At 39.1% G+C, this 25,446-nt stretch overlaps 1 protein-coding gene across 3 annotated transcripts in view; it reads left to right on the top strand.

Moving 5' to 3' along the window:
• The window catches only part of fhl3a (four and a half LIM domains 3a), a 51,000-nt gene extending 38,805 nt beyond the window's left edge, over window positions 1-12,195 (top strand). For 2 of the 3 annotated variants that reach the window (XM_041793534.1, XM_041793536.1), the window contains 5 exons: window positions 1,118-1,290; window positions 4,273-4,447; window positions 8,545-8,714; window positions 9,107-9,293; window positions 9,760-12,195. In XM_041793534.1, the coding sequence (XP_041649468.1) occupies window positions 1,135-1,290; window positions 4,273-4,447; window positions 8,545-8,714; window positions 9,107-9,293; window positions 9,760-9,911 (840 nt within the window). In that variant the 5' untranslated portion in view covers window positions 1,118-1,134 and the 3' untranslated portion in view covers window positions 9,912-12,195. Of the gene's footprint in view, window positions 1-856; window positions 1,004-1,117; window positions 1,291-4,272; window positions 4,448-8,544; window positions 8,715-9,106; window positions 9,294-9,759 lie in introns of those variants that run through there. The other variant, XM_041793535.1, reaches the window with a different exon arrangement.
• Window positions 12,196-25,446: the final 13,251 nt, after the last annotated feature.

Raw genomic sequence — 25,446 nt, 5'->3', positions numbered from 1 at the left:
AGCCATCAGTGGGTTAAATATGAAGGCTGTGAGCAGGTGAAGTCTGTCAGATTGTGACTTTCTCACCCTGACTCATTAAGAGCTTTCGTCTGGCATAAAGAGCTGAGACAGATGAAACATGAGAGTCTGGGACTGATGTTTTCTTTGATGATGGATCCTGTGTGATTTGGCTTTTGTTCTTTTTTAGCATTTGTGTCGTGTTTTTGTGCATTTGTGGACTTTTTGCATGTGTGTGTGGGTGTAAGACAGGAAGCAAAGGGCCCAGTTTGTGATTGATTATTGTATCAGACGTGATTATTATTATTACTGGATGGTGGGAATGAATTGCCAACAGTGCACCCTGCCAGAGGCCTGTATCCATTATCACTGGGCTCCCCTCCAGTCATGCTGTAATGTTTTGGCAACGTGATATTGTTGCCATAATGCTCTCACAATATTATTCTGTCACTTTGTTGTGTGTTCAGTCATGATCAAGGGCCCTATCACACAGTGAAAACCATGCACTTCTCCTATAACTGTATCTGCATGTTGCTGTGCTGCACTTCATGCTAAAAGGAAGCCAGCTGTTGGAGAGTTCAAACAGCTTCAAGTGTCTGTGACAGCGCAAACACTTCATGAGGTTTCTCTGTCTGTTGGTGGTCCGAGCTTTACTCACAAATACATTCGTGCCTCATAAATCTCCACAGGTGTGTGAGATGTGCCGCTTTAAACATGTACTTCTTTACTTGCACTTTTAATCTGTGCTTTCTGAGTGGTTGAGCAACAACAAAGAAAAAGTGACAGCTTTTGTCCCCTCCCTCTGCATCCACCACACTTTCATCACACTACAATAAAAGTTAAACGGCCTCTCTCTCACTCTTCTTCTCTGTCTCTCTCTTCACTTTCCACTTGCTCTCACTTGCACCGCGTGTTTTCTTTGAGCCCAGCTCCATCGCTGGTACAAGCTGAAATATTTACAGCATAAATATTGGCAGTTAGACTCCTCACTACAGTGCCAGAAAAGGTTACAGAACAATACCTCAGAAGTCTACCTCCTTTTCTTCCTCTCCTATATCATTCATCTGTTATTGTTCTTATGGATTTTTTGGCGTTAATGTGTCTCTTTTCTTTGTTCCAGGTTTAAAGAACAATACAATGGCTGACCGTTTTGACTGTGACAACTGCAAGGAGTCCTTGTACGGCCGCAAGTACATCCAATCTGATGAAAGTCCTTACTGCATTCCCTGTTACGACAGCCTCTTCTCCAACACGTGTGACGAGTGCAAAGAACTGATCGGGCATGATGCAAGGGTAAGGCATCCGTTTTTTGACATGATCAGGCATGCAAACAAATATCAGTTGAACATTATTTATATCTGGGGAACATGCAGTGTTATCATTGAAATGCAGGGGAGGATCCAGATTGTTTGACTGGGGCCGCCCACAGGGGCACTGGCTTATAAAGAGTTAGCATGAAATTTAAGTGCACACATGAATGGAGAGCCTTTAATTTTCCCTTCCTGTCTCAAATAATATCTACTTTCTCCAAGTACCCATCTGAGACTAGCATTGTTGAATATGACAAGAAGTGACGCAGTTTATATAAAGTTAAATAACTTTTGAACCATAAAACGTAGCCTCCTGTTTTTTTTCCATCTGGAGATCTCCGTTTTGCCATTCCAGTGACGGTATCCATAACTTCAGATACCGTACGGAAGCTTTTCTAGTGAGCCTCAAACTTGGGTGACTTTCTTGGGTCTTAAAAGATTAAATCCACCCAGTAAATCTGATTTTGAATGTCTGCTATTTCTGCCACCAGCGGATAATGCTCAACGCCATTTTGTACCCACAGTGCTTTGAGATAGGCTGTGACAACCAATGGCAAGCTATTCTGTTGTCATTTCATACTTTATCAAACTGCGCATACCTTAACACTTAAATAATGGCAGAGAGAAGGCCTGGATTGCTTATAAGGGAGAGAAAGCGAGCCTGTGATGTGTCCCTCTGTGTCACTGCAATGAGGAACTGCTTTAAATAATAACACAACACTTTTTACATTCTTCTACAGAATGATTATCTGTATTACTTTTTGGTCACCAAGAGATGGGAGAACAAGTTTGTGCAAAAACATAAAGTCCTTGTCATTGTTGTTTACTCTGTGCCACACATAAAATGTTTGAGGTTTGTTTTTTTTTTTTTAACTAAAATAAAAATAAGTTTGAAAGGAAGCACAACAGAATGGCAACACAAATCTTCTAAGATTGATTCTAAGATTGACTCAAATCATGGATTAGCTTTTAGGCACATGACCAGCGTGGAGGCCTGGACGGCAAAAAGAGCTTAGGACAGTAGAAGCTACCTTTGACAGCTGCGTATAGCTCTGTCGTGTTGGACCTATATACAGTAACGGAGACACTATTTAAGTAGCCAAAATCATAAATGTTCCAGCCAGAACTTTGCTTAAGTGATGTTAAATACTGGTTTATCTGTCATAGTGGAGATTCCTTATCCTTGCACCATGCCAGATCTATTTACAACGCCAGCTACTGCCAAACAGTGTCAATCCACGGAGAGCAGATCTATTCAAACAGCTGTAAAACATGCAAAATTCCCAGTCAACTTCAAAATACAACACAATGCATGTAGCCCTGATCGTAAATCATCACTACAACATTACGTCTCATCCTGCAGCACAAGCAAAAGGTCATCAGGAGGTCAGTGGGTCACAGAGCTACAGTGGTGCCATTGATGAGGAAGGGTTAACTTTTAAAGTGGAAAACCACAGAATTTTACATAAAACCACACATCATTTCTAGCAAACATTAACCTTTCAACTTTATGATGTGCTCACCCATGGTACTGCGTGAACTCATTGGTCTTATGACCTCTTTCCTCAGGTCAGGGCAAAACAACCGCACGGTGCAACCTGTGTATGTAAAAATTTAAGATTAGTGTGTTCACAGATAATCTGTCATGATAGGCAGCACTGTAACAAACAATAACATGAAAACATCAGTGGCCATATTTAGCTTCAGTGGTTGCACTCTACTAGTTCAGTTAAACATTACATCTCTGTGGTGCAACCAAACAATGACACAACTTGGGTTAGAACCTAACTAGTTTTGATTTAGGGTTAGTTTTGACTTTATAGCATAACTTAAAGGTGCATTGTCTAATATTTAGCCTAGTTGCCTTTAGCAGAACAAACTTGATGAAAATGAAAGATGATACATATTAATATGCATATCTCAATAAGTGTTTAATCACCTAAATATATTAAGTTGTTTCATTTTTTATTAACTTAAAATAAGCCTTTTATTCATACAGAGAGAGGGTCCTCTGTGGACTGTGCTATCTTGAACTTTTGCATCTTGCGTGTTTCTACAGTACCACAGAAGAGAGTAAATAACAGAATCCCATTTTTAATTCCACTGGTTGTAACAGTTAGCCCCATAGCCAAGAATTGCAATCTATAAATTGACTGTTAGATGTTGCTAATATTTCCCAATTTTGCACGCACCTTTTAGACCTCACATATGTATAACTGATGCAACAGAAATCTGTCCTTCCCTAACCACCCCACTGATCCACCCCTGTCCAAACCTCATCATATTTAATCATAACAAAGTACGTGGCCCTACTTTTTCTGGCCACCTTTACCATCTGTAAAACATTCAATTAAATAAACACCATTTATCAACTTAGTCACTCCAAACTATGAGCAATATTTAAAAATCTGCCCTGATCAGCTTTGAGCCATTCTCTGACACAGCCTTGGATATCCTAACTACAACTTGTGTCATACTAATGATGCATGATTCATGCTAAATGAGGCGTGGTCTATATATTTTGTATGGCAAGGCATAGTATAACCTATTTTTACTTGCAATTATACAGGCAATTTTCACTAAGTCTACATAAGCCAACAGAGCTAATTTTGTCATAGATTGTAAAAATGCAGAATGAGAGAACGTCTCTTTTTCTTCCCCATTTCAGAGTTAAATTCTGATTCAGCCTTAATGGAAAACATTAACGTGAAGTGGATCATTTAAGACTGGTATACACTACTTAAAGAAGTTTACACAGGAGGGCATGCTGAAGTGCTCAGTAGTTTGCTAAGATAAGGAGCTAATGAGGTATTGAAACCCTCATGGGTAGTGACTGCTAAATGCAGGCAGCTTTTCTTCTGTTGAGGCATTTTGAGAATTTATTTAATATCCACGTGAAAGCAACAATGCTCTAGTGATGCCTTTAGTCTATTATCATAACTCTATTTTCTCGTTGTGTTACCAGGAGCTCTTCTATGAGGACCGACATTATCATGAACACTGCTTCCGCTGTTTCCGCTGCGATCGCTCGCTGGCGGATGAGACTTTCACCAGCCAGGATGACGCCTTACTCTGCAACGACTGCTACTGTAATGAGTTCTCCTCCAAGTGTGTAGCCTGCGACAAGATTGTCATGCCAGGTAAAAATACATTTTGAAATGCAAGATTTTAATTAGAGGGCTGAGTGACAGAAAGCTTTTTTTTCTTTTTCAAGCTCTGCTCTGTGCACATTAACTCCTATTCATGTTCTGTCCACTAGACTCATTAACTTAAATTTACACACCCATACATCAGAGATGATTTTTATTATATTTCTATACATACTGTAACTATGAGTGCCACTGATGTTATAGTTCACATTATTAAGGGGATGTCCGTCATTCATTACACATCCCTTAAAGAGCAAATGATTCAGCAGGAAAAATACGGAAATAAATGTCTGTATCCTACCTTTATTTCATATTAAGCACACAAAACATTAGCGAACATAGATTCTGTCCAGTCTTGTTGGTGTGTCTGGTGTTTCTGAAAGATAAGTAACACTTTTGTGCAGCATTCAGAAGTGTTCACTGCACGTTTTTTGATTGTTTTTGATGTTATGGTGATGTTTCACTGACATTACTCTTAAATCCACCAATCAGCATATTTTCTGCAGTGCCCTGTGTGTGTTCTGTGTATTCATAGACACAGTGAAAGCAGAGAAGTTAAATAAGCAAGCTGGAGTTTTGGTATGTTTACAAATAAAGATTGAAATCTGCAGTGTAAATACCAACATGCTAGCCTGCAGGTGCACCTGGCTCTTAAAGGAAATGAGAGCTGCCAATGATTGGCTTGAGTGGATTGAAAAAACACCTGCGTATGTATAATCAAGTGACATAATCTAACATCTGGTTTGTGTACTGTACTTGTGTACTGTAACTAACACTATGGAGATGGACAAGCCGCAAATCACTTTGCACCCTCTTCTTCAGAGGTTCTTGTGAATCAAGTAATGCTCTCTTTTTGATTATATTCCCAATCCCAGATCAGCAAAAAATCCAGAACAAAAAAGTTTGGAAATGTGATAAGAGATGGAGCGACTTATGAAATCTCTTGTGAATAATACATTTGACAGAACCTACTTAACAACTAAGCACTGGCCTCATTGTCCCACATTTTACTTTCCATGTTGTCTACAAATTCAAATGTCATGATAGATAAGCAAATGACTTTGGAAAATGATGACATGGCAAGCTCAAAACGCTCCAAAAAAAAATTGATGAAAGAAATGATGGAATGAGAAGGAGACCAAAGCCATGGTTCAGGATTGAGCAGCAGCCAGGTCTGAATGTGACAGAGTAATTGTCAGTCTGCATGACTTGTTGTCTGTAAGCCAGATCCTCAGAGCTGGTGGTCTGCCAGCAGTCTGATGATATGAAGAGATAAGCCGCACAGTTATTCCAGCGCTGCAGTAACAGCTTACACAGGCCTCATAAGGCAGAGCATGATTCCAGGAAGAGAACATTCCTCTTTATTTCTACTGCAGATAATCCCATGTTCACACATTGTATTACAACATTCAGAGCAAGTGGGACAGAAACATGTCATGGACAGTGATCAAATCAAAGATTTCTAGGAGAGTTCATGGTTTAAGAGGTGTTTAATAGGTGTTTAATAAATGTGTTAACCTTTCTACAACAAATACAAACTCTCATGAAAAAAATCAAGATACTGGAGCTACTGTGGCTCATAGGTAGAGTTGGTTGTCCCTCAACTGGAGGGTCAAAGGTTTAATCCCCAGCTCCTGCAATCACATGCTGATGTGTCCTTCAGCAGACACTTCACACCAAATTGTTCCCACTGTTCTTTAATGGCACGTGAATTTGTAAGGATGTTTATGAGTTGTATTAAGGTAATACTAATGACCTTTTTATATAGCATTCTTCACCATCAGCATATGAATGTGGAGTAAAGGGTGTGCCTTTGTGGTCACACAACAAGCAAAATGTTGTAAAAGCTCAAGTCTATTTAGGAAATACACTTAGCACAAAAAGTGAGGAAATTTGTGTTTGGGAGGGTATTTTTTTCCTGTAACAATGCTTCTTGGCAATGAATCGTATACCATTAGAAAGCCTGTCTATTACCCTTTTAAACTGTACCACATTTCTAAGGAACATGCATTTGTGGGATGAGCAGCAGAGCTGAGTATGTGGGTTGCACCCATGAAAAATTTGCCAAATCTTCTCTGCCAATACCAAACAGCTTATTTTGCTGCTGCTATTGGCTAGTGTTTTGACACCCAAGAGGACCGTTTCCTTATCTTGTCAGCACTTAGGAACCATAGGCTAAAGCTAAGCTCACAAAGCAGCTACGTAAGATACATATTGATGTATATACATAGCTAAGTTAGCTTAAGCCAAGTTTGCTAAAGCTCATGTTGCTAAAGGTAACTTAGCTATAAGCTAACATAGCTAAAGCTAAGCTCATGAAGCAGCTATGCTAGCTACGTAGGTATATTATCTATGTAGCTACATTATCCTTAGCAACGTTTGTTAAAGCTCATGTTGCTCAAGCTAAATTAGCTGCACTGGCTTATGTAGTAATGTAAATTACGTAGCTAGTGTAGCTATGTTAGCTTTAGCCAAAGCTGACGTAGCTAAAGCAAGCCTCCATTCATGTAACTATTTCTAAAAATCGGTCTATGTTTAGTTTAATCTCGGATGAGACCTTTGACCTTTTTCTCTGTTTTATTTATGAAGTATTGCTAGTCTGTACTGTTTGCAATGTGGTGATATCATGAATAAAGTTGAATGTAATAAAGTATCTAAAAACTGGAAAAACAATGTACCAGCAGATTAGGGCAGTTTCTTTCAAAGCTCTACAGTGTCTCAGATGAACAGTCTGTTAGAGTGGCTGTCAGAAATGTGTGGCCTTCAGCGAGACTCCTCTCAACCCTGGCTCTATTTCCCCTGCCCTCTTTCTAGGCTCTCTTTTCAGGCTTTCTGGTACTTTTCTGTCTTCTCTTGATCTCTTTTTGCCATTTTTTTTCATGTGTAATATTGACATCAGGAATAGTATGGGGTTTTCTTTCGTATGGGCTATTATGGCCCCAGTAGTAGGCCTAGCATCACTGTCCCTGCCTGGAGCTTGCGTTTATGCTGCCTAGGTCTTGAAGGTGGCAATGCTATTTGGGCTGTTTGCACCAAGGGGTAGAATTAGTAAAATACAAAGCACTTATGTGTTGGTATGGTGGGCGGGGAGAGAACGCACAGAAGGGGATGACTGAGGTGCCAAAGGGTAGTTGGGTTTAGACGTTTCCTCACTGCACACTTATCCTTTCATTAGATACTAGTATTATTCCGAGTATTGGTAAGAGTCTCTGTGCAGAGAGCAAGCTCAAGGATTTGCAGAGATATGTGTAATATATAAACTGAGGAACTTAAACCTAGGAGAGAAATGTCATTAAAATGAGCACAGTCAAATATCTATATCGAATAGTTCCCCTTGTGTTACATATGAATGTATTTTATACCTATTTAATATCTTTGCATTATATTTGGAGCTCTTTAAGCTTTCAAAACCATCAGAAATTGCACCTTGTATATTGAATATCTTAGCTTGTTCAGTCTTATTCTATTTGTAAAATATATATATGTAGAAGTATTCAACAAATAGAAACTAGTAGTATTTTACTCTTGAGCCACTATGAATCCTGTAAGCTTATACAACTGGAATGTATTTGCAGAGGATTTTTGCAGTTTTTTGTATTGAGGACACCACAGAAGACAGCCCAAGGCAGTGAAACGTTAGCAAATCCGCAGACAGCAGTAGTGCAAAATGTCGGCTCCACATAAACCACCGCGTCACCATAGAATAAACCAACCAGTATCATAAAAACCTCAACAGCCCAGAGAAAGAAGATGGATTAGTTGGGGACACGGAGGAAAAATGGCATTATCCATTTCTGTAAGGCCTGTCGCCACTGTCAGCAGTTGGGAAGAAGTCTGGGGCCTGTGGTATAATGATTTAAAACAGAGGATAATTTATGGAATAAAAATAAAGTTTCATATGGCTTCATGCAGTACAAGTGTATTATTTCATATTCAATAAAACTGACACCAAAAATGACCAAACTGGTCATAGCAATCTTGTAAAGGAGAAGACTGATTCTGCACTAAAGAAGTGAAATGTCACCCCGTTCTGTGTCATTTTTTAGATCTCTTTTTCACCCTCCTCCTTTGTATTTTCTCTCTGCTAGGTTCCAGGAAGTTGGAGTATGCAGGCTCTACCTGGCATGAGAGCTGCTTCATCTGCCACAGCTGTGAGCAGCCAATTGGCTCAAAGTCTTTCATTCCCGACAAGGATGAACACTACTGTGTGCAGTGCTATGAGGACAAGTTTGCACCACGCTGCACACGCTGTAAAAAGGTGGGCATTCTTTTGAATAATGAAAAATCATTAAAGAGTAAATAAACTAAATAGATATGCAGGGATGTGAAAAAGTATTATCTCCCTTCCTGATTTCCAGTTTTTTTTTCATATTTGTCACACTTAAATGTTTCAGATCATCAAACACATTTTAGTATCAACAAAGGTAACTGGAGTCAAAACAAAATGCAGTTTTTAAATGATAATTTCATTTATTAAGGGCCCAGCCTGGGCCTATGTAAAAAAGTAACACCCACCCCCCCCACCACCCTCTTTTTAACAGAGGGTTAGGTAGGTCTGGGTGGCTTTGTTTCTGCAGGGCAGCACAGGAGATTTGGTCTAAAAGGTGACTTAAAAGGATCCTAATTGTGTTTGATGTGTCTCATTTTCAGACCCTGGCTAAAGGAGGTGTGACCTATCGGGATGAGCCGTGGCATAAGGAGTGTTTTGTGTGCACCAACTGTAAGACGCAGCTGGCGGGTCAACACTTCACATCCCGAGACGACAGCCCGTACTGCCTCAAGTGCTTCGGCAGTCTGTACGCCAAGAAGTGTGAGGCCTGCAGCAAACCAATCACAGGCAAGACAGCAACGCTGTGATACTGATTTGTCCTTTGCTAAATCAGGTTAATTGGAGAAACTAGAAATACTAATACTTCTGTGAACAAGACTGACACAGATGATGGAAGCTGCTTTGTGCGTTGTCATTTCTGTGTCACTAGGTCTTAAATTTCTAACTTTTAAATCAAGATTGTGTCACAGCACATGGATAACAGATACATATCGAGTGCAACCAAGGAAGCAAAATATTAAAGGGAAATTTCCTGTAAGACCCAAAAGTGTGTTTTCAAGCAACTCACAGAAGTTTAAAATGGGATCATTAACAACCATAGCATATCAAAATTCAAAACCTTTTTTTCTTTTTAATCTTAACACAATAGAAAAATCACAATTACTATATTTTAGCGATTGCATGATTTTCATCTGCCATGGTTCAAAATTTAAAAGTCTAAGACTGGACATTCTGTTCACTTTTTCTTTCACAGGTTTTGGAGGGGGAAAGTACATCTCATTTGAGGATCGCCAGTGGCATCAGCCATGCTTCACCTGCTCCCAATGCTCTGTTTCTCTGGTGGGCGCCGGCTTTTTCCCTGATGGTGACAGAATCTTGTGTCGGGACTGCAACAGTAACCTATAAAGCAGTCTTTTACCACATTTTTGCTCTTTTTCCCTGCATTTCAAGACTTACCAATTCATTACCAAGGAAGGTAACACAGGCTTACAAACGCTGCCTCTCAGGTTGTTTTATAAAGAGATCAGTTACTGATTGTCCCTCCTTGGGTCAGATTTCCATTCAGGACCTAGTGCGCAAAAATCCTGTTTTGATGCTGCATTGTTCAAAAGATTGATTCCTTAACCAAAAAAAGTTTTCTGAAACAAAGTTAATGGAGTGCCTTCAGAATAACATTACTTTAATGTTATATGCTATTGAACCAAAGATATGCAAAATGCTAGTCACTTTGCTGAAAAATCCTTAATATTTTTTATAAAAGTTTCCTCACAGAACACTGATACTGTACAGTATGTGAACCTTACTGTGTATTCAGAGTGTGGTGGAGGTACAGTGGCTTTGTGATCTTTTTACTACAGTTTAAAGTATTTTTATATAAATATGTCAGACTGCAAAAAACAAGAATTTAACACATTTACAGTGAGGCAGTCAGTTTAGAGCTGTTTGATCAAGAAATTCAGGGGTGTCCAAGCTATGGCTCATTTTTAATTCACCAGCTGCAGATTCAAGAAATTAAATAAAATGTGCCCGACACAAGAACATTGAGCTTAGGCTACTGTATTGTGCTTCTTAGTTTGAGAAGGCAGTGCTGCTAAGCTAATTCAGCAAACAAACATTTTGACTAGACAGATTCACTGCCATACTCATGACCAAACTGAGATGACTGTAAATGGTAAACCACCTGACAACCAAAGATGGAAGAAGTACACCACTGTTGAACTCGAATAAAAGTAGTTACTCTGGTTGGAATTTACTAAAGTACATGTAAATGTACTGGCCTACAAATTTACACAAGTAAAAATGATTTAATGTAAAGTTTTCTTTAAGTACTGAGTAGCTACCAAGGAGTTGAGCAGTAGAATATGATCTAAGAACAGGAGAATGGATCTCCAACCAGGTTTTTCAGGGAAAGCCACACCTCTGTAATAAAGTAAAACTCACAGCAAAACTGAAAGTGTTAATTAAACTCATATAGAATTATATTAAGCACTTTAGAAGTGCTTTCATTGGTCCACACAATATAACGTTAAACTCCCCTTTAAAAGTGTTGAATATTTGGCAGTATGATAGGCTGCTGTAACTCTTGAAAATCTGTGGCAAGGTGGGTCTCCTCTGACAAGAACAAAGCAGAGTCAACCTCATAGCAAGGCAATACTGTTGAAGAATATGCACTATGTGTCCTAGGAGCACCATAAATCACAGACAAGAACCCTAACTCAATGGGTAACTTCACTCATGGTGCAAATATGTCTCACATTAAAGACAACAACAATCCAACAGAAACATGAGCAAAAGAACCCCAGCAGAGGTCACTGTACAACAGGCAACATCCAAAAGCAACTAAACACTGCACAAGTGCATGATGGGGAACTCTGCCATCTGCCCACCAGGTTTTTAAGTAGCAGTGAGCAGCGCTCAGATCAGTTGACTCTTTACAGAGTTGAACCAACACTAGTAGATTGACACTAGAGATCACTTCAATTAGAATTGAGTTAAAAATTACACTTTGGAAGTTAAAATCATCTCCAAAATGTAAACCCTGAGATATCAACACTCCAGTTTTGCCTTTGTGCAACAGCTGTGCCACTCTGTGGTCAACATAGGTGGAAAAAGTAAAGGAGTTTTGTACTCAAGTAAAAGCACAGTTTCTCTGGTTAAAACTTAAAGACCCTGTAAAGTGAAATCCTAAATGTGTGTCTTAAGACACTAGATGTGATGTAATACGGTTGCTGTAAACATGAGAAAATGCTGAGATCTACATGTGACTGAATTTTGGATTTAGACCATTAGAAAGTTTTTCACCTCTTTCCTGGCTGGGTTTAATGTGGGCGGGGCAAATATGTGGGCTGGTGATGTCACCAGCCCACAGTGGGGAATAACCCCGCCCCTCTAACATTACAATATAAATTCACCTGACTTTGCCTGTTCTCTTGCACAAAGCCAGGCAGCTGCACTCTGTTCATAAGGTCAGTGTAAGGTCAAAGGACAGGCTGATTGCATGAGTGCTTTCCTCCATTCAGATTGTAGCATTTTTGACATTTGAGAGGTTCCTATTTTCTCCTATGTGGGCGTGGCTTCAGCTCATTCAACAGACACACCCACACCACCCTGGAGCAGATTTTATTGCCTCATTTTTCATGATTTTAAAGCTTGATTTTAGAAACTTAGAGATGTTTTAATTGACTAAAATTTGACCTGGGGGTTCACAACACAGTGGCCTATCATACAACAAACCTAAATACAGATTTATTTTCACTTTACAGGGTCTTTAAGTAGAGTAAAAGGATTTCAAATGTATTAAAAAAGTAAAAGAACCTGAAAAAACTCAACTACCGTAATTTTGATGAAATGTAATGAGTTACTTTTCACCCCTGCTGACAACCAAGCTTTAGGGAGGCAAAAATAGCACAAATTGCACCCATGTGCCCTGTTATTGCCGTCATCTCAAGGTGTGATTTACAAAGCTTAATGCGCAAATCATATTTAAGCACCATCACTCCTATATAATGTTTGTCAGCTTTAAACTGTTTTCTTTTAGTTTTGCATCTGATGGGAATGAGCATCTCTTTTCTCCTGATTAATTAATAAATTTGAAAATCCTTCACATTGAATGGCTTTTTTTCTTGATAGCCATTAATGGAAAAACAGCATATAATATTTTTTACCAATTTTGATTAACTTAAGGTGAGGTTCATCAAAGTGGCCCCATATTTTCTGTTTGTGGCCCTCATTGTAAAGGTTTGGACACCCCTGATTAAGCCATTTGCACTTTGGATATTCATGTTATGAGCACATAATAATGTTTAAAAAAAAAAACATGGCACACAGACCACTTTTATGTCATGTATCTGCTTTATTAACTTTGCAAAGACACTTAACTTTATGTACATGTTCTCTTCTTTCTTTCTTTTTCATTTGTTGTAATTAATGTCTTTTTTAGCACTGTTGCTCAAAGAGCCAGCATTTATAACCTAAAAGAAATTAAAATGAGATACTGTAGTTGTGTATTGCAGGAGTATGCATGTTTGTATGCCATGATTTTCCATTATGAATTTGTTTAACTCTGTTTTGGGAGCATTTTTTAACATTTATGTGAAAAATTATATGAAAACTATATTTCATTGTTACAGCTTTGATGCTGGTGAGTCAGAGTTGGCAAACATACATTTTAACATGGAAATAAAGGCAATGACAGTTTGGCTTTAGTGTTAAAGAGATGATAAATGTTGAGCTTTATTTGTGAAGTCTTAATAAATTTACACTGACCAGTTTTTTCTCTGTTTCAGCTTTTGTGGATTTGTGTCCATTATTGGTTTATGAGGTCATAGCTTTCTGACTTGTGTTTACTGTTAAAGACAGAGAAAAACCTTCTGGTGTGTTTCTAGGAAAGATCAGCGTGTGTGAAACAGAGGGAGAAAGAGTGGGTGCAGGGGGGGGGGTGAGAAAGTGTTAGAGAGAGAAACCATGCGTGTAATAAAAGAGATTAAAACCCTTTTGTGTGTAATTTTAAGATATTTCTCTGTGTTTGAGATTAAAAGAGGGTCAGTGCAGCAGGGGTTGTATGTGTGTTTCTGGATGTACACATAAATACACACAGACACTGTTGTTTATGCTGACTCGACTGTTTCATTGCCTTGATGAAGTACACAGACTGCCAAACACACTCTCCTGTCGGCATTGGTGAAACGTCCTCCTCCCTGCCTCTGTTTGAGATTTTTTCACCAAAAAAGGAAATGGAAAACTCGTAGCTACGTGAGGGAGGAAGGGAGGGAGGAAGGGGGTAGACTGGTGGTAGAAGTGTGGGAGAGAGAGAGAGAGAGAGAGAAAGAGAGGGAGGATGTTCACATCTGGAGTTGCTCCATGGCACTTTCACTGGGGGGTCAGCTGCACACACGGCCCCCTTCGGATTTATTGGAAAGAGGAGGCAGGCGGAGAGGTGACGGCTAGCAGGAAGGGTCAGAGGAAACACTGTGGAGATGTTAACTATATCGTATGTGCACTCTCTCCAGAGGTTCAGCTTTAGCTGCTATTTCTAGTGAGCAAAAACATGTTCTCGCACATTTGTCCTTTAAAATGCCTTTTGACTTTGGTAGCAGACCATTAGGGCATAAGAAAAAATAAGGCCTTTCACTATGAGTGTAACAAGAGGTCAGAAAATCTTTGAGTCTCATTGTTGCTGCTGCAACTATAATTTATCAAATGTTAATACAAAAATAGTGACTTCCAGTGCCTATAAAAGTATTGACCTCTTTGGATGTTTTACCCTTTTATAGATTTTATAAATCAATCATGGTCAATTTAATTTGGCTTTTTTTATTTTTACAACAAAAAACTCTTTAATGTTAGAAAGAAAACAGATTTCTTCAATGTGATGTCAGTTAAACAAAAAATATGTAATGTAAAAAAGTAATTGCAGAAACATCCACCTCCTTCAAAATGACTGACCTAATTCAACAGAGGTCCAGCCGATAGGTGCTTCTTGTCTCACAAATAGTGAAGTGGGAATCACCTGAGTGCAGGTAATGTGTCTTAAGTGATTGTGGTATAAAGACACCTGTGTCTGGACGGTCCAATCACTGGTTCATCAGTGTTCCTGGCTACCATTACACCACAAAAGAACACTCCAAGCAACTCAGAGAAATGTTTTTTGAAAGGTAAAACTCAGGAGATGGAGACCCAAAGAAATTCCAAGAGCAACACCAGAATTCAGTGTAATCCATCATCGAGAAATGGAAAGAATATGGCACATGCGTAAATCCACCTAGATCAGGGTGTCCTCACAAACTGAGTGACCGTGCAAGAAGGAGACTAGTGAGAGAGGCCACCAAGACACCTAAGACTACTCTGAAGGGGTTACAAGCTTTAGAAGCTGAGATGGGAGAGACTCTGCATACAAAAACTGTTTTCTGTGTTCTTCACCAGTCAAAATGTTATGGAAAAGTGGCAAAGAGAAATCCACTGCTAAAGAAAAGTCATAGTAAAACTCGACTAGAGTTCACCAAAAGGCATATGGGAGACTCCATGGTCAAGTGGGAGAAAGTTCTTTGCATCAAATGGTGTTGTTGGCCATCAGGCAAAATGCTATGTTTGGCAGACACTGAAAACTGCACATCACTACAAACACACCATCCCCACTGTAAAGCACGGTGGTGGCAGCATCATGCTGTGGGCATGCTTCTTGGCTGCCAGCCCTGGAAAGCTTGTAATGGTGGAGGAAAAAATGAATGCGACAAAATATAGGAAAATCCTGGAGAACAATCTGATTCAGTCGGCAAGAGAACTACAGCTTGGGAGAAGATTTATTTTCTTGAAAGACAATGAACCAAAGCACACAGTGAAAGCTTCACAGAAATGGTTTAAAGACAACAAGGTGAATGTTCTGGAGTGGCCGAGTCAAAGCCCAGATCTCAATCCAGCAGAGAATTTGTTGCTGGACTTGAAACTGCTCAAACTCCATGCATCTTTACTGAGATCGAATAGTTTTGCAAAGACTAATGGAGTAAAACTGCAGTGCCCAGATGTGCAAGCCATACCACGCTGCCTGACATCTTCATCCAGAATATAACTGGATTTAGTTTAAGTAATAAAAGCAGCTAAGTGTTTTTTTGGCCCATTTTAACCTAAACTTGGTAAATCACACAGAGAAACTGTGTATCGGTAGCGCTGTATAACCTAGCTTCCTTGTCAGTGGGCCCAGCTCGTACTCCTTAAAGTTGCAAAAAATAATGAAATATCTGGAGGATAATGCCATTACTTTTACCAAGTACCGCATGCAACCCAACTTCAAAAATACAGCAATATCTCTTTAAATTGTTTAGAAAGTGATTCTGAATGTTATAATCGATAACGGCTTGTACAGTCTACACACTGGTCCTTTTCACATAATTTAATCAGGCTTTAAAGAGTCTTCAAGGACCAAAGAATTGTATTATATTTTGATTTTAACACAGCACACCAATATATTTTTATGTAACAGTTCATGTCTCTCACAGATAAGTGAATTAGGCCTCTATCAAATTGAAATTGATCATAAAACCTTCACTCTAATTCACAACACAAATCAAACTGACAGAATAACATTAACAAGTTTGGACTTGAAAGCTTTTAAAGCTAATTTGATTTAAGTGATTAGTTACATAGCCATTCAGTAGTAAGCTGCTTTGTCCTGACTAATTTCATCCTTTATGACTGAAATTATGATTAAATGACTATCTTGATGTTTTTAATTTAGCAAACATCAAGACACAGCGACTTCGTCCAGCAGTGGTGAGTATTGCAGTAGTTTGTGGTCGCGTCCTACATGATGTCTAGACAAGCACACGAAGGCATGAGTCAGAAAGACAGTTGCTGTTCACATTGTGATCTCTTGTAACCCTCATGTCTCATGCACTGAGGGTGTGCAACTAATCAGATTCTTCAGAATGAAGAACTGATAAGAATTTGGTGCGACCATTTCAGGAGAACAATGAGTACTTCAAGTCAGAGTTTATTTCAGAATACCTTTTTCAGGCATTGTTTTTAGTCTGAGTTAATACAGAAAGACAGCTTGCAACAGGCATAGGGTATGAAGAGTGTCTCACCTGTTGACTGCCAACTTAGAAACACACTTGTAATGACTGATGTAGTGACTATAATTAGCAAGGTGTGTCATTTGCTCTTTTTGTTGTTTTAAGAGCTTCAGTAGAATCAAACTGCTGCTGTGAGATTATTTTTGAGTAAAAAGCTGTTTTAATCGCTTCTATCCTTGATAAGATTATGACAGAGGACTAAGGGCTCATTTATGGTTGACTAATACATATTTGTCAAATGACATAGCCATCACCATCCATATGCTCAAACATATTCTCGATGTATGGATGGACATTGGGATTTAGCCAGATCTTGACCTGACAGGCTACTGTCAAACATCCGGCCATTATCAACAATGAGTTTAAGAGGCCCAACAACCTCAGTTGGACATGTCTGAATTATCTTCCATTTTCAGTCTAGTTTGACATGAACAAGATGTGTCCTGACACTCACCAATAGGATGTGTGCAGTCATGTGATCCTGATAATGTGCAAATGTCAGATAAAGGGTTGGAAGTGAAGAACAGCCATTAGGAATGAATGGGAATGGAGGACATTAGTACTTAAAAGTTCTAACTGGACCTGTATGCAGCAATTATCATAAGAAAATGTCTGCACACTGAGTACAATCCCTACATTTTACAAAAACAAGATGTTACAGTTTAACCGATTTACATGGGGGCAGAGTCAGTCAAAATCACCAATTAACCAGTCCTGCAGACCCTCTAGTGTCTAGCATCATCTAGCCAAACGAAGGGAATAAGGATTGCTGAGAAGTTTTGTACTGCGCTAAGAGGCTCACTTTGCCCTTTTGAGAGTAACAAAACTTTGGCATCCATCTGGAGTTCTCTGCTCTGATATGAGGCCATCTGCAAAGAACCTTCAGGATAGCCTTTTCTCCCTAAACAACAGCATTAGACATTCACTACACTACACTACACTGATGTCAGGTGTTTCAATCAGACCTCTTAGGTGTATAAATTCAAGCATCTAGCCATGTAGGCTCCATTTGCAAACATTTGTGATACAAAATGGGTCGTTCTGAAGAGCTCAGTGACTCCAAGCATGGTACTGTGATGGATGCCACGTTTGCAATAAGATGGTTAGTGAAGTTTCATCCCTGCTGGATTATCCATTGTCAACTGTAAGTGATACTAATAGAAAGTGGAAGCAATTAGGAACAACAGCTACTCAGCCTTGAAGCAGATGACCACATAAATCACAGAGCAGGGTCAACAATGCTAAGGCACATGGTGCGTAAAAGTCGCCAATGCTGATTGCATTGCTGAAGAGTTCCCAACTTCCACTGGTATTAATGTAAGCACCAAAACTAAGGGGGAAGCATCATGGAGTGGTGTAAAGCACACTGACACTGGACTGTGGAACAGTGGAAATGTGTTCTGTGTAGTGCCAAAACACTCTTCTCTGTTTGGCAGCCAGATAGGCGAGTCTGGGTTTGGCAGATGCCAGGAGAAAATTACCTGTCTGACTGCTTAATGCCAACTGTGAAGATTGGCGGAGGAGGGATAATGGGATGGGGATGTTTTCAGTGTTTGGGCTAGGTGCCTTATCTCCAGTGAAAGCCAATCTTCAAGCTGTTAGAGCTGCAAAAGAGGGGCCAACTCAATATCAAAGTACATGTGCTGTATTTGAATACAATGTTTTTACAGGCAGCCCAATACTTTTGTCTATAATAGTGGATCTTTTGCATCTTAATTTATCAAAGTGACATCATACAAACCCCCTAAAGCTAATCTGTTTTCCCTTTAGAAACCCTCTGTAAACATGACATTCAGCAAAGCTAGCATAGCTTTGGCTACTTTTCTGCTTGTGAAGGAGTAAGCAGTGTAAAAAGCTCATTAAATAGTCAGACTGGAAAAGAGCAGTATATGGTTAAGTCCATATACCATTTGGCATATTTTGCAACTACCTTTCTCAAACTGTTTCATTGTCAAAGGTATTCCTGTTTGTATGTTTCCCTGCCTGTCTGGCTGGACAGCTGTACTGCTCAACACTGCCCCCATGATTTCTGGTGGTATTTAAGTGTTTGGTCTGTATCTGTTCAAGAAAATGTGCAAAAATAAGGAACTTAGAGTCGTTTGTTTTTTTGATCCCTGACAGATATCCAGGCTTCCATACAAGTGAGGTTATATTGATCACAGTTGCTCTGAGATAGATGAGAAAGCACTTTGATGAGTCAGTGAGCATTCCTGGGACTCTGTGATCCCTGTGAATTTCAAAAGAGAAACCACTGAGCTGACTGGAAGCTTCATAACCCAGAGTTTTATATAACCTTTTAATCAATCTAACCACAAGGTGTGGAAGTGGAAGTATGACTGTGCAGCCAAGTCATCAGCAATGACCCAGTGTGTGCTGAAAAATTAGCCAGTGATTTATTAACACTTAAATGACACCAGTCTCTGTTTGGTATGTAAGTCAGCTTACAATGGAAAAATGAATCAATATTGTACAGCCAAGTCTTAGCATGCCTCCATGCTGGTGAAAGCCACGTGCAGGAGGTGTTATGTTTTGGGGTTGTCTGTCTGTCCAGGATTCTCTTGCATGAAGTATCTGAACAACACAGTGAGGTGCTTTTTTCAAACTGTGCCCATATGTCCATTCTGTCTGATCAGTTTTTGAATGTCCTAGGTCAATGGTCAATGTCACTTGGCCTTATGTTCATCCCTTGGTCATAAACGTGGTATCTCAAGAACACTGAATGATTTTCTTTAAACTTTGCACAAATTTCCACTCTGAATCAGGATGAACTAATTAGATTTTGGAGCTCAAAGGTAAAGGTCACTGGGCCTCATGTTCCTTCCTTGCTTGAGAATGCAATACTTTTTGGGAACTTCTCCAAACTTTGTACCTCAGCTCCTGCTACCTATACGCAGACCATGCACAGCATGTAGGGCCTTGTCCTCGGTGAGGGCCTCTCTGTGAGCGTTTTCCTCTCTCTCTGCACATCAGGCTGGGTGTGTATGATAAATATGATCATATTAACCCTAAAGGTATGTATTTTTGGAGAATGGTGCCATAAATGATCAATATAGGGCTTCATGCAGTGTAGGGGGGCCTCATATCAGAGTCTGCTTAGGGTCTCACTTTGGCCAGAGGTGGCCCTGTTTGTACCAGTGTGTACGTGGACTCAAGGATGAGCTGAAAACATTTTGGAGGTACAAGGTCAAGATCAATATCCCCCTTTCTTGACCCATCGCCATGCATACACAAGGCATTTAACTGCTAGGTGGTAGTTCTAGTTTGTGTTGGATCATGTACACATTAGCATTGATTTCTCACAAATGACATTTAAGAACAATCTAATACCCTTGAAGGTATTTTTGTAAAGAAAATAAGCCTTTTGACCACACATTGTGTAATTTTCCTCATCCAGAAAATCAGGATGCGACTTTCAGAAGAGAGCTTTGGGCTTGTATTTTTTTTTATCAACTAAGGAAATCTAAGGGCAGCACAAGTGGGAGGGTTTAAATACTGATTTATAGTCATTTATCACAAACAGATTAAATTGTATGTTTACTTTATAAGACAGTATCTAGTTTCTCTTAAGGGAAAAATGTTAAAATGTTCAAAATACTGTAGCAGTAAGGCTGCAGAGAGATTAAAAAAAAAGTTACATTCTGGCCTTACATTTCCATGTTTTCCTCCTGGCCCATATCATTACTCACTTTAGCGTTTAGGTGTTCACTTGACAAAATGCTCTCATCCACCGCAGTCATGACTATATTCTATAACCTCAGCAGATGTGGTTTCACCCCAAAAGTCTGAGAGATTATACTGTCAATGGTAATTCAGCATAGCTCAGAGACTACTTAACTGCATGTTTACTATCAAAGACGCTGAGAGAACAGGACGATGCTGAGTCAGAGTGAAGTTGTAGAGCATTTCAGGTTACACTTTTACTTAAAGACTGAAATGTTTCTTTAGGAAAAGATACACGTGAAAGTCTGGTGGCACATGTCAGTTTGAATAAATGTGCTGATGTATGCTCACTGCTGCTTATTACATGCACAAATTATAACACTGCATAAAGAAATCATTTGTTTTTAAGGTGACACATTGAAATAGTTGACTTACGTGATACTTAAAATTAATTTGTTTTAGTGTTTAGTGTGGTGGGCAACGACGGAGACACCTGGAGGGGGGGTGATTGGGAGGAAGGCCTGCCTGAGTTAGTCATGGACCATGTTCAAACATACGGAGACTCATAAGTGTACTTGGTACCAGAGCACCCTTGGCCAAAGAACGATGATCGACTCTGTGGTTGTTTCATCAGATCTGCAGCATGTTTTGGACACTCAGGTGAAGAGAGGAGCAGAGTTGTCAACAAACCACCTGGTGGTAAGTTGGAACACATGGCGGGGGAGGCTGCTAGACAGACCTGGAAAACACAAACATGTAGTGCGGATGAACTGGGAGTGTCTTGCGGAAGTTCCTGTCCATGAGGTCTTCAACTCCCACATCCGGAAAAACTTTTTGTGCATCCCAGAAGAGGCTGGGGACATGGAGTCTGAGTGGCCCATATTCAAAGCCTCTGTGGAAGCAGCAGCTGTGGTCAGAAGACCATCTGCAAGCCCAGAGCCCGCTGGTCAACACCTAGTGGTGGGGGAAGCTGTCAGCCAGTCAAGGCCAATCCTAAAGCTTTAGCATACCAAGACATTTGGACAATGCTATGCTTCCAACTTTGTGCCATCAGTTTGGGTAAGAACCTTTTCTATTCTAACATGACTGTGCCCCAGTGCCCAAGACAAGTACTATAAAGACATGGTTTGATGAGCTTGGTGTGGAAGAACTTGACCAGCCTTCTCGCTTCTCCCTGACCTCAACACCACTGAGCACCTTTAGGATGAAATGAAATAGGCCTTCTTTTCCAACATCAGTGCCTAACCCACTTGTGGAAACCTTCCTAGAAGAATAGAAGCTGTTAGAGCTGCAAAAGGGGCCAACTCCATATTGAAGTGGATGTATCTGAATACATAGGCTGTGTCCAAAATCACTCCCTTTCACTATGTAGTGCACTATAGTAAATAAGCCATTTTGTAGTGGTGTCCGAATTCTGAGTGAGCTTTGTTATTCACTATATAGTGCACTTATTCTGTCCCATAATGCATTGTGAAAAGTAGTGAACAACCAATGCTCACTAGCCCAGCAATATTTACCATAATGCATTGCGGTTGCTGCTGTCAAACATGACAGACAAATAAGAGGAGCACAGGAACATGAAAACTTTTTAAATGCTTTTTTGTTTGTTGGTTTTACCAAATCTGTAATAAAATGTTAAGATTTCAAAACAGAGTAACTTTTTTCCCCCTATGGTGATTACAAGACATGAGACCATCATCTTTATGCAAAAATAAGTGATAATACACACAAAAAAGCACATTATGTTGTCACTAAAGACAAACATTTTTATCTATTACGATACTTATTTTTTTGTGAAAATATGTTACGTTCAGTATCATTTTTTTAGTGAAATTCTACCTTTAATTTCAATCCTCAGCCATTGTCAAGGAAATTTATGAGACGTTGTTGCTAAAAGTTTTATCTGTGAGACAGCGATGATGTCATCGCCCGTGACCGGAGTAGTGTCCAACATCATTTGTGTTCTGCAGTGAGTCCACTATATAGTCCACGATATGCTGCTCGCTACATAGTGGACAGAGAGTAGGGAATTAGTGTGTGGTTTTGGACACAGCCAATGTCATTATAGTCCCTATTGGGTACTGATTGGGCAGCTGGATAGTTTTTTCCACATAGTGTAGATTAAAACACAGTGACACATAAAGCATTCAAGCAAAAATAAAAGAGAAACAAATGAAAAAAACATTAGAATGCCTAAAGTCTATTTTTTTGGTTTCTAACCCAGTTTTTGAGTCACCAAAACACAATGATATATATATAAGTTTACTGAATTACAACATTTTTGGCTCAGGAGAAAATGTAGAAAAATCACAGCCACATAGACGTGGATTTGCACCAATAGGCTGATAGGCACTAATATGATGGTGAAACATTTAAAACACCCCACAGTATGGTGAAACACATTTATAAAAGTTTTCTTTCAAACAAAAGCCACAGGGTAAACCTATAATTAAGTTAACCCACAAATGAAAATATTAAAGTAAAATCTTGTAACCTTGCCAAAACACAAACTCTTTCATAAGACATACATCTCAAAAATGATTCCAAAACTTTACAGCGTTCATAGAAAAACAGGATAAAAGCAGACGAGGTAAAACCACATCCGTTTGTTTCTAATCATTACATCTTCCATATTTGAATTTCCCTTTAATCCATTTGTTTTCATTGTTATGATAAAGGTCTGTCCCAAAGCATTACTGTGCCTCCGCTGCAGAGCAGCTGTAGCAGCTCAGTGCGGATGGACAAAGAAAGAACACCACACATCTGTGTCCCAAGCTGACACTCAGGAGGCTTGTGCTTGCTGGTGAGGTTTTTCAGTCTGCCTCTGTGGCTTGGCCCGAGCTCTCATCCTCTCCATTCATTCCCAGCTGAGGTCAAGGAGCTGTGCTTGTTTGTGGGAAGCTCCTCTACTGTCTTGTAATGAGCGCTCTCAGCAGGAAAACAAGGCCTTGTTTTTCCAGAGGTCAGGGTCAGATGTGTCCACAGCACTGATCCAAACTCTATCATCTTTCTTTTTCCCTGGAGTATCCTGGTCACTGTAATATAAATTTATATTACAGAAAAGTGATACATCACCTTAATCAAAACCAAAAACGTAGTCATTCCTGAAAGATGGATGCAGCATGTGCAGAAAGAGTTCTTGAAGTGTCTGCATGGTGGTTGGATTTCACATTAACGCTGCATTTTACACATTCTACGGTCCAGAATGTTTTAGGACAGTTTGTTTGTTCTGTTCTCTCCTTTTCTTTTTTTAAACACTTTGCATGGTTTGATGTGGTTTTGGAACCAAAACTGTCCATTAATGTGGGAGCGCAGGAATGTGATAAACTCTCACAAAGCAGTCTAGAGTTGAACATCTTCAGTTCACAAATGTCTGTCACATTTCTCTTGTCTGACTGCGGTTATGAGCTTTGCCCTTCTTGCTATTTACTTTGGCGAAAAACATCACAAATATAACAACCACAATAAAATGTTTGCACTTGAAAAATATCAGTTTATTCTTACAGAAAATTTACAGACATTTGAAAAAACTAGCATTTCTTATTCATTGGTCATGGCAGGATAAAATCAAGATTTTCATCAGGTTTTGCATTCATTTCGAAGGTTAAGCCTCAAATTTTATGTTTTTACTCGTATTTAGCCATTTCCACTGAGAAACAGCCATGCTTCTGTCACAAACTAGAAAAAAATAGAAATTTGCAGAATTTCTGTCAAACTTCGGGATTACAGGCCACTGTGACCCAAAAAAGGCACATTTGATGAATTTTGTTCTGATACGGATGGTAAGGACTTCTACTTGCATGTTCATGACAAAATAGGATTGTGTGTGGGTGTGTGCGTGTGTGTGTGTGCATATGTTTGTAGGTAGTTAGGCAGCAAATCTGTATCCCCTCTGTTTCTTTGCTCTCGTACACGCACACACGTACACATGGGTGCACGCGCACATACACTCACACAAACACACACACACACACCAAATATTTGTTCTATTGTTTGATTTCTGTTCTTTGATATCTGTTGTAATAAATGCTGTTATTTTGCAAGATTTGGTGAGCGGTGTTTGAGGTGATAGAATGAGTCAAATTTGTAATTATCTTTTTTTTTTACCTAACTTCATGAAGTTTGCTGCAGAAAAATGGGAAATTACAGGGAAAATATTTTTTCACTTTGTTTTACATGGCAGGTTAAAAAATGTGTTTAAATTGGAAGTCTATGGTACAAACTTTGTAGGGAACAAACCAAAAGTAACTTTTTTTAGACAAACTTACATTATGCAAAAAGTACTAATGCACCAAAATCAGTCTTCTCACATATTATCATGATAGTTAAGCCAGTGATACGATAATGAACAAAGTCAAAAAAAAATTTTTTTTGAATATTGACTTCTAGTGTATTTTTCAAAAAAGCAGTTAGTGGTGTATGATCAAAAATTGCATCTGAAGGGTTAATTTTGGATGTGATTCATTAAATCATGATATAAATCAATCAAGAACCCCTTCATGAAGAAACTGGGGAAAAAAAAGTTTGGAAAAATATTGATCTTTCATAAATTTATTCCATTTTAAAGGTCAAACTACAAAACTGTAGTGAACAAACCGAAAGTAACTTTTCTGGACAAACTGACATTATGCAAAAGGTACTAATGCACCAAAATCAATCTTCTCACGTATTATCATGATAGTTAAGCCGGTGATACTGATAAAACAAACAAAGTCAATTAAAAAAAAAAAAAAAAAAAACGAAATTTGAAAATTGACATGATTTTTTTTTTTTTTTTCAAAAAAGCAGTTAGTGGTATATGATCAAAAATGGCAACTGAAGGGTTAATTTTGAATGCGATTCATTAAATCATGATATAAATCAATCAAGAACCCCTTCGTGAAGAAACTGGAAAAAAAAACTGACTGTAGTTGAACACAGCCATGCACAATCAAGAACAGTCTTGTGCGGACAAGGCCGCCCATAAGGGGGTTAAATGGAGAGCCAAACTGGGAGCCCATGGAGGTCAGCAAAATCATGGTACATTATAAAGTTAAGCTGTGATAACCACATTTTATATTTAACCTGAAAAGGACAACTCTTATCAAATCAACAAATGTTTTATTCAGTGCTCTAGTAATTAAAAAAAAGGTGAATCCCTTCTCTTAAAAACAGATTTAAAATGGGTTAAAATTTGCTAAAATGGGTTTGAAATGCCAAAAACTGGTGGAAAA

This window comes from Cheilinus undulatus, linkage group 8 (genome assembly GCF_018320785.1).
Source record: "Cheilinus undulatus linkage group 8, ASM1832078v1, whole genome shotgun sequence".
Taxonomy (NCBI): Eukaryota; Metazoa; Chordata; class Actinopteri; order Labriformes; family Labridae; genus Cheilinus; species Cheilinus undulatus.
Note: the sequence above shows the minus strand (reverse complement) of the source record. Positions and strands in the feature narration are given on the sequence as shown.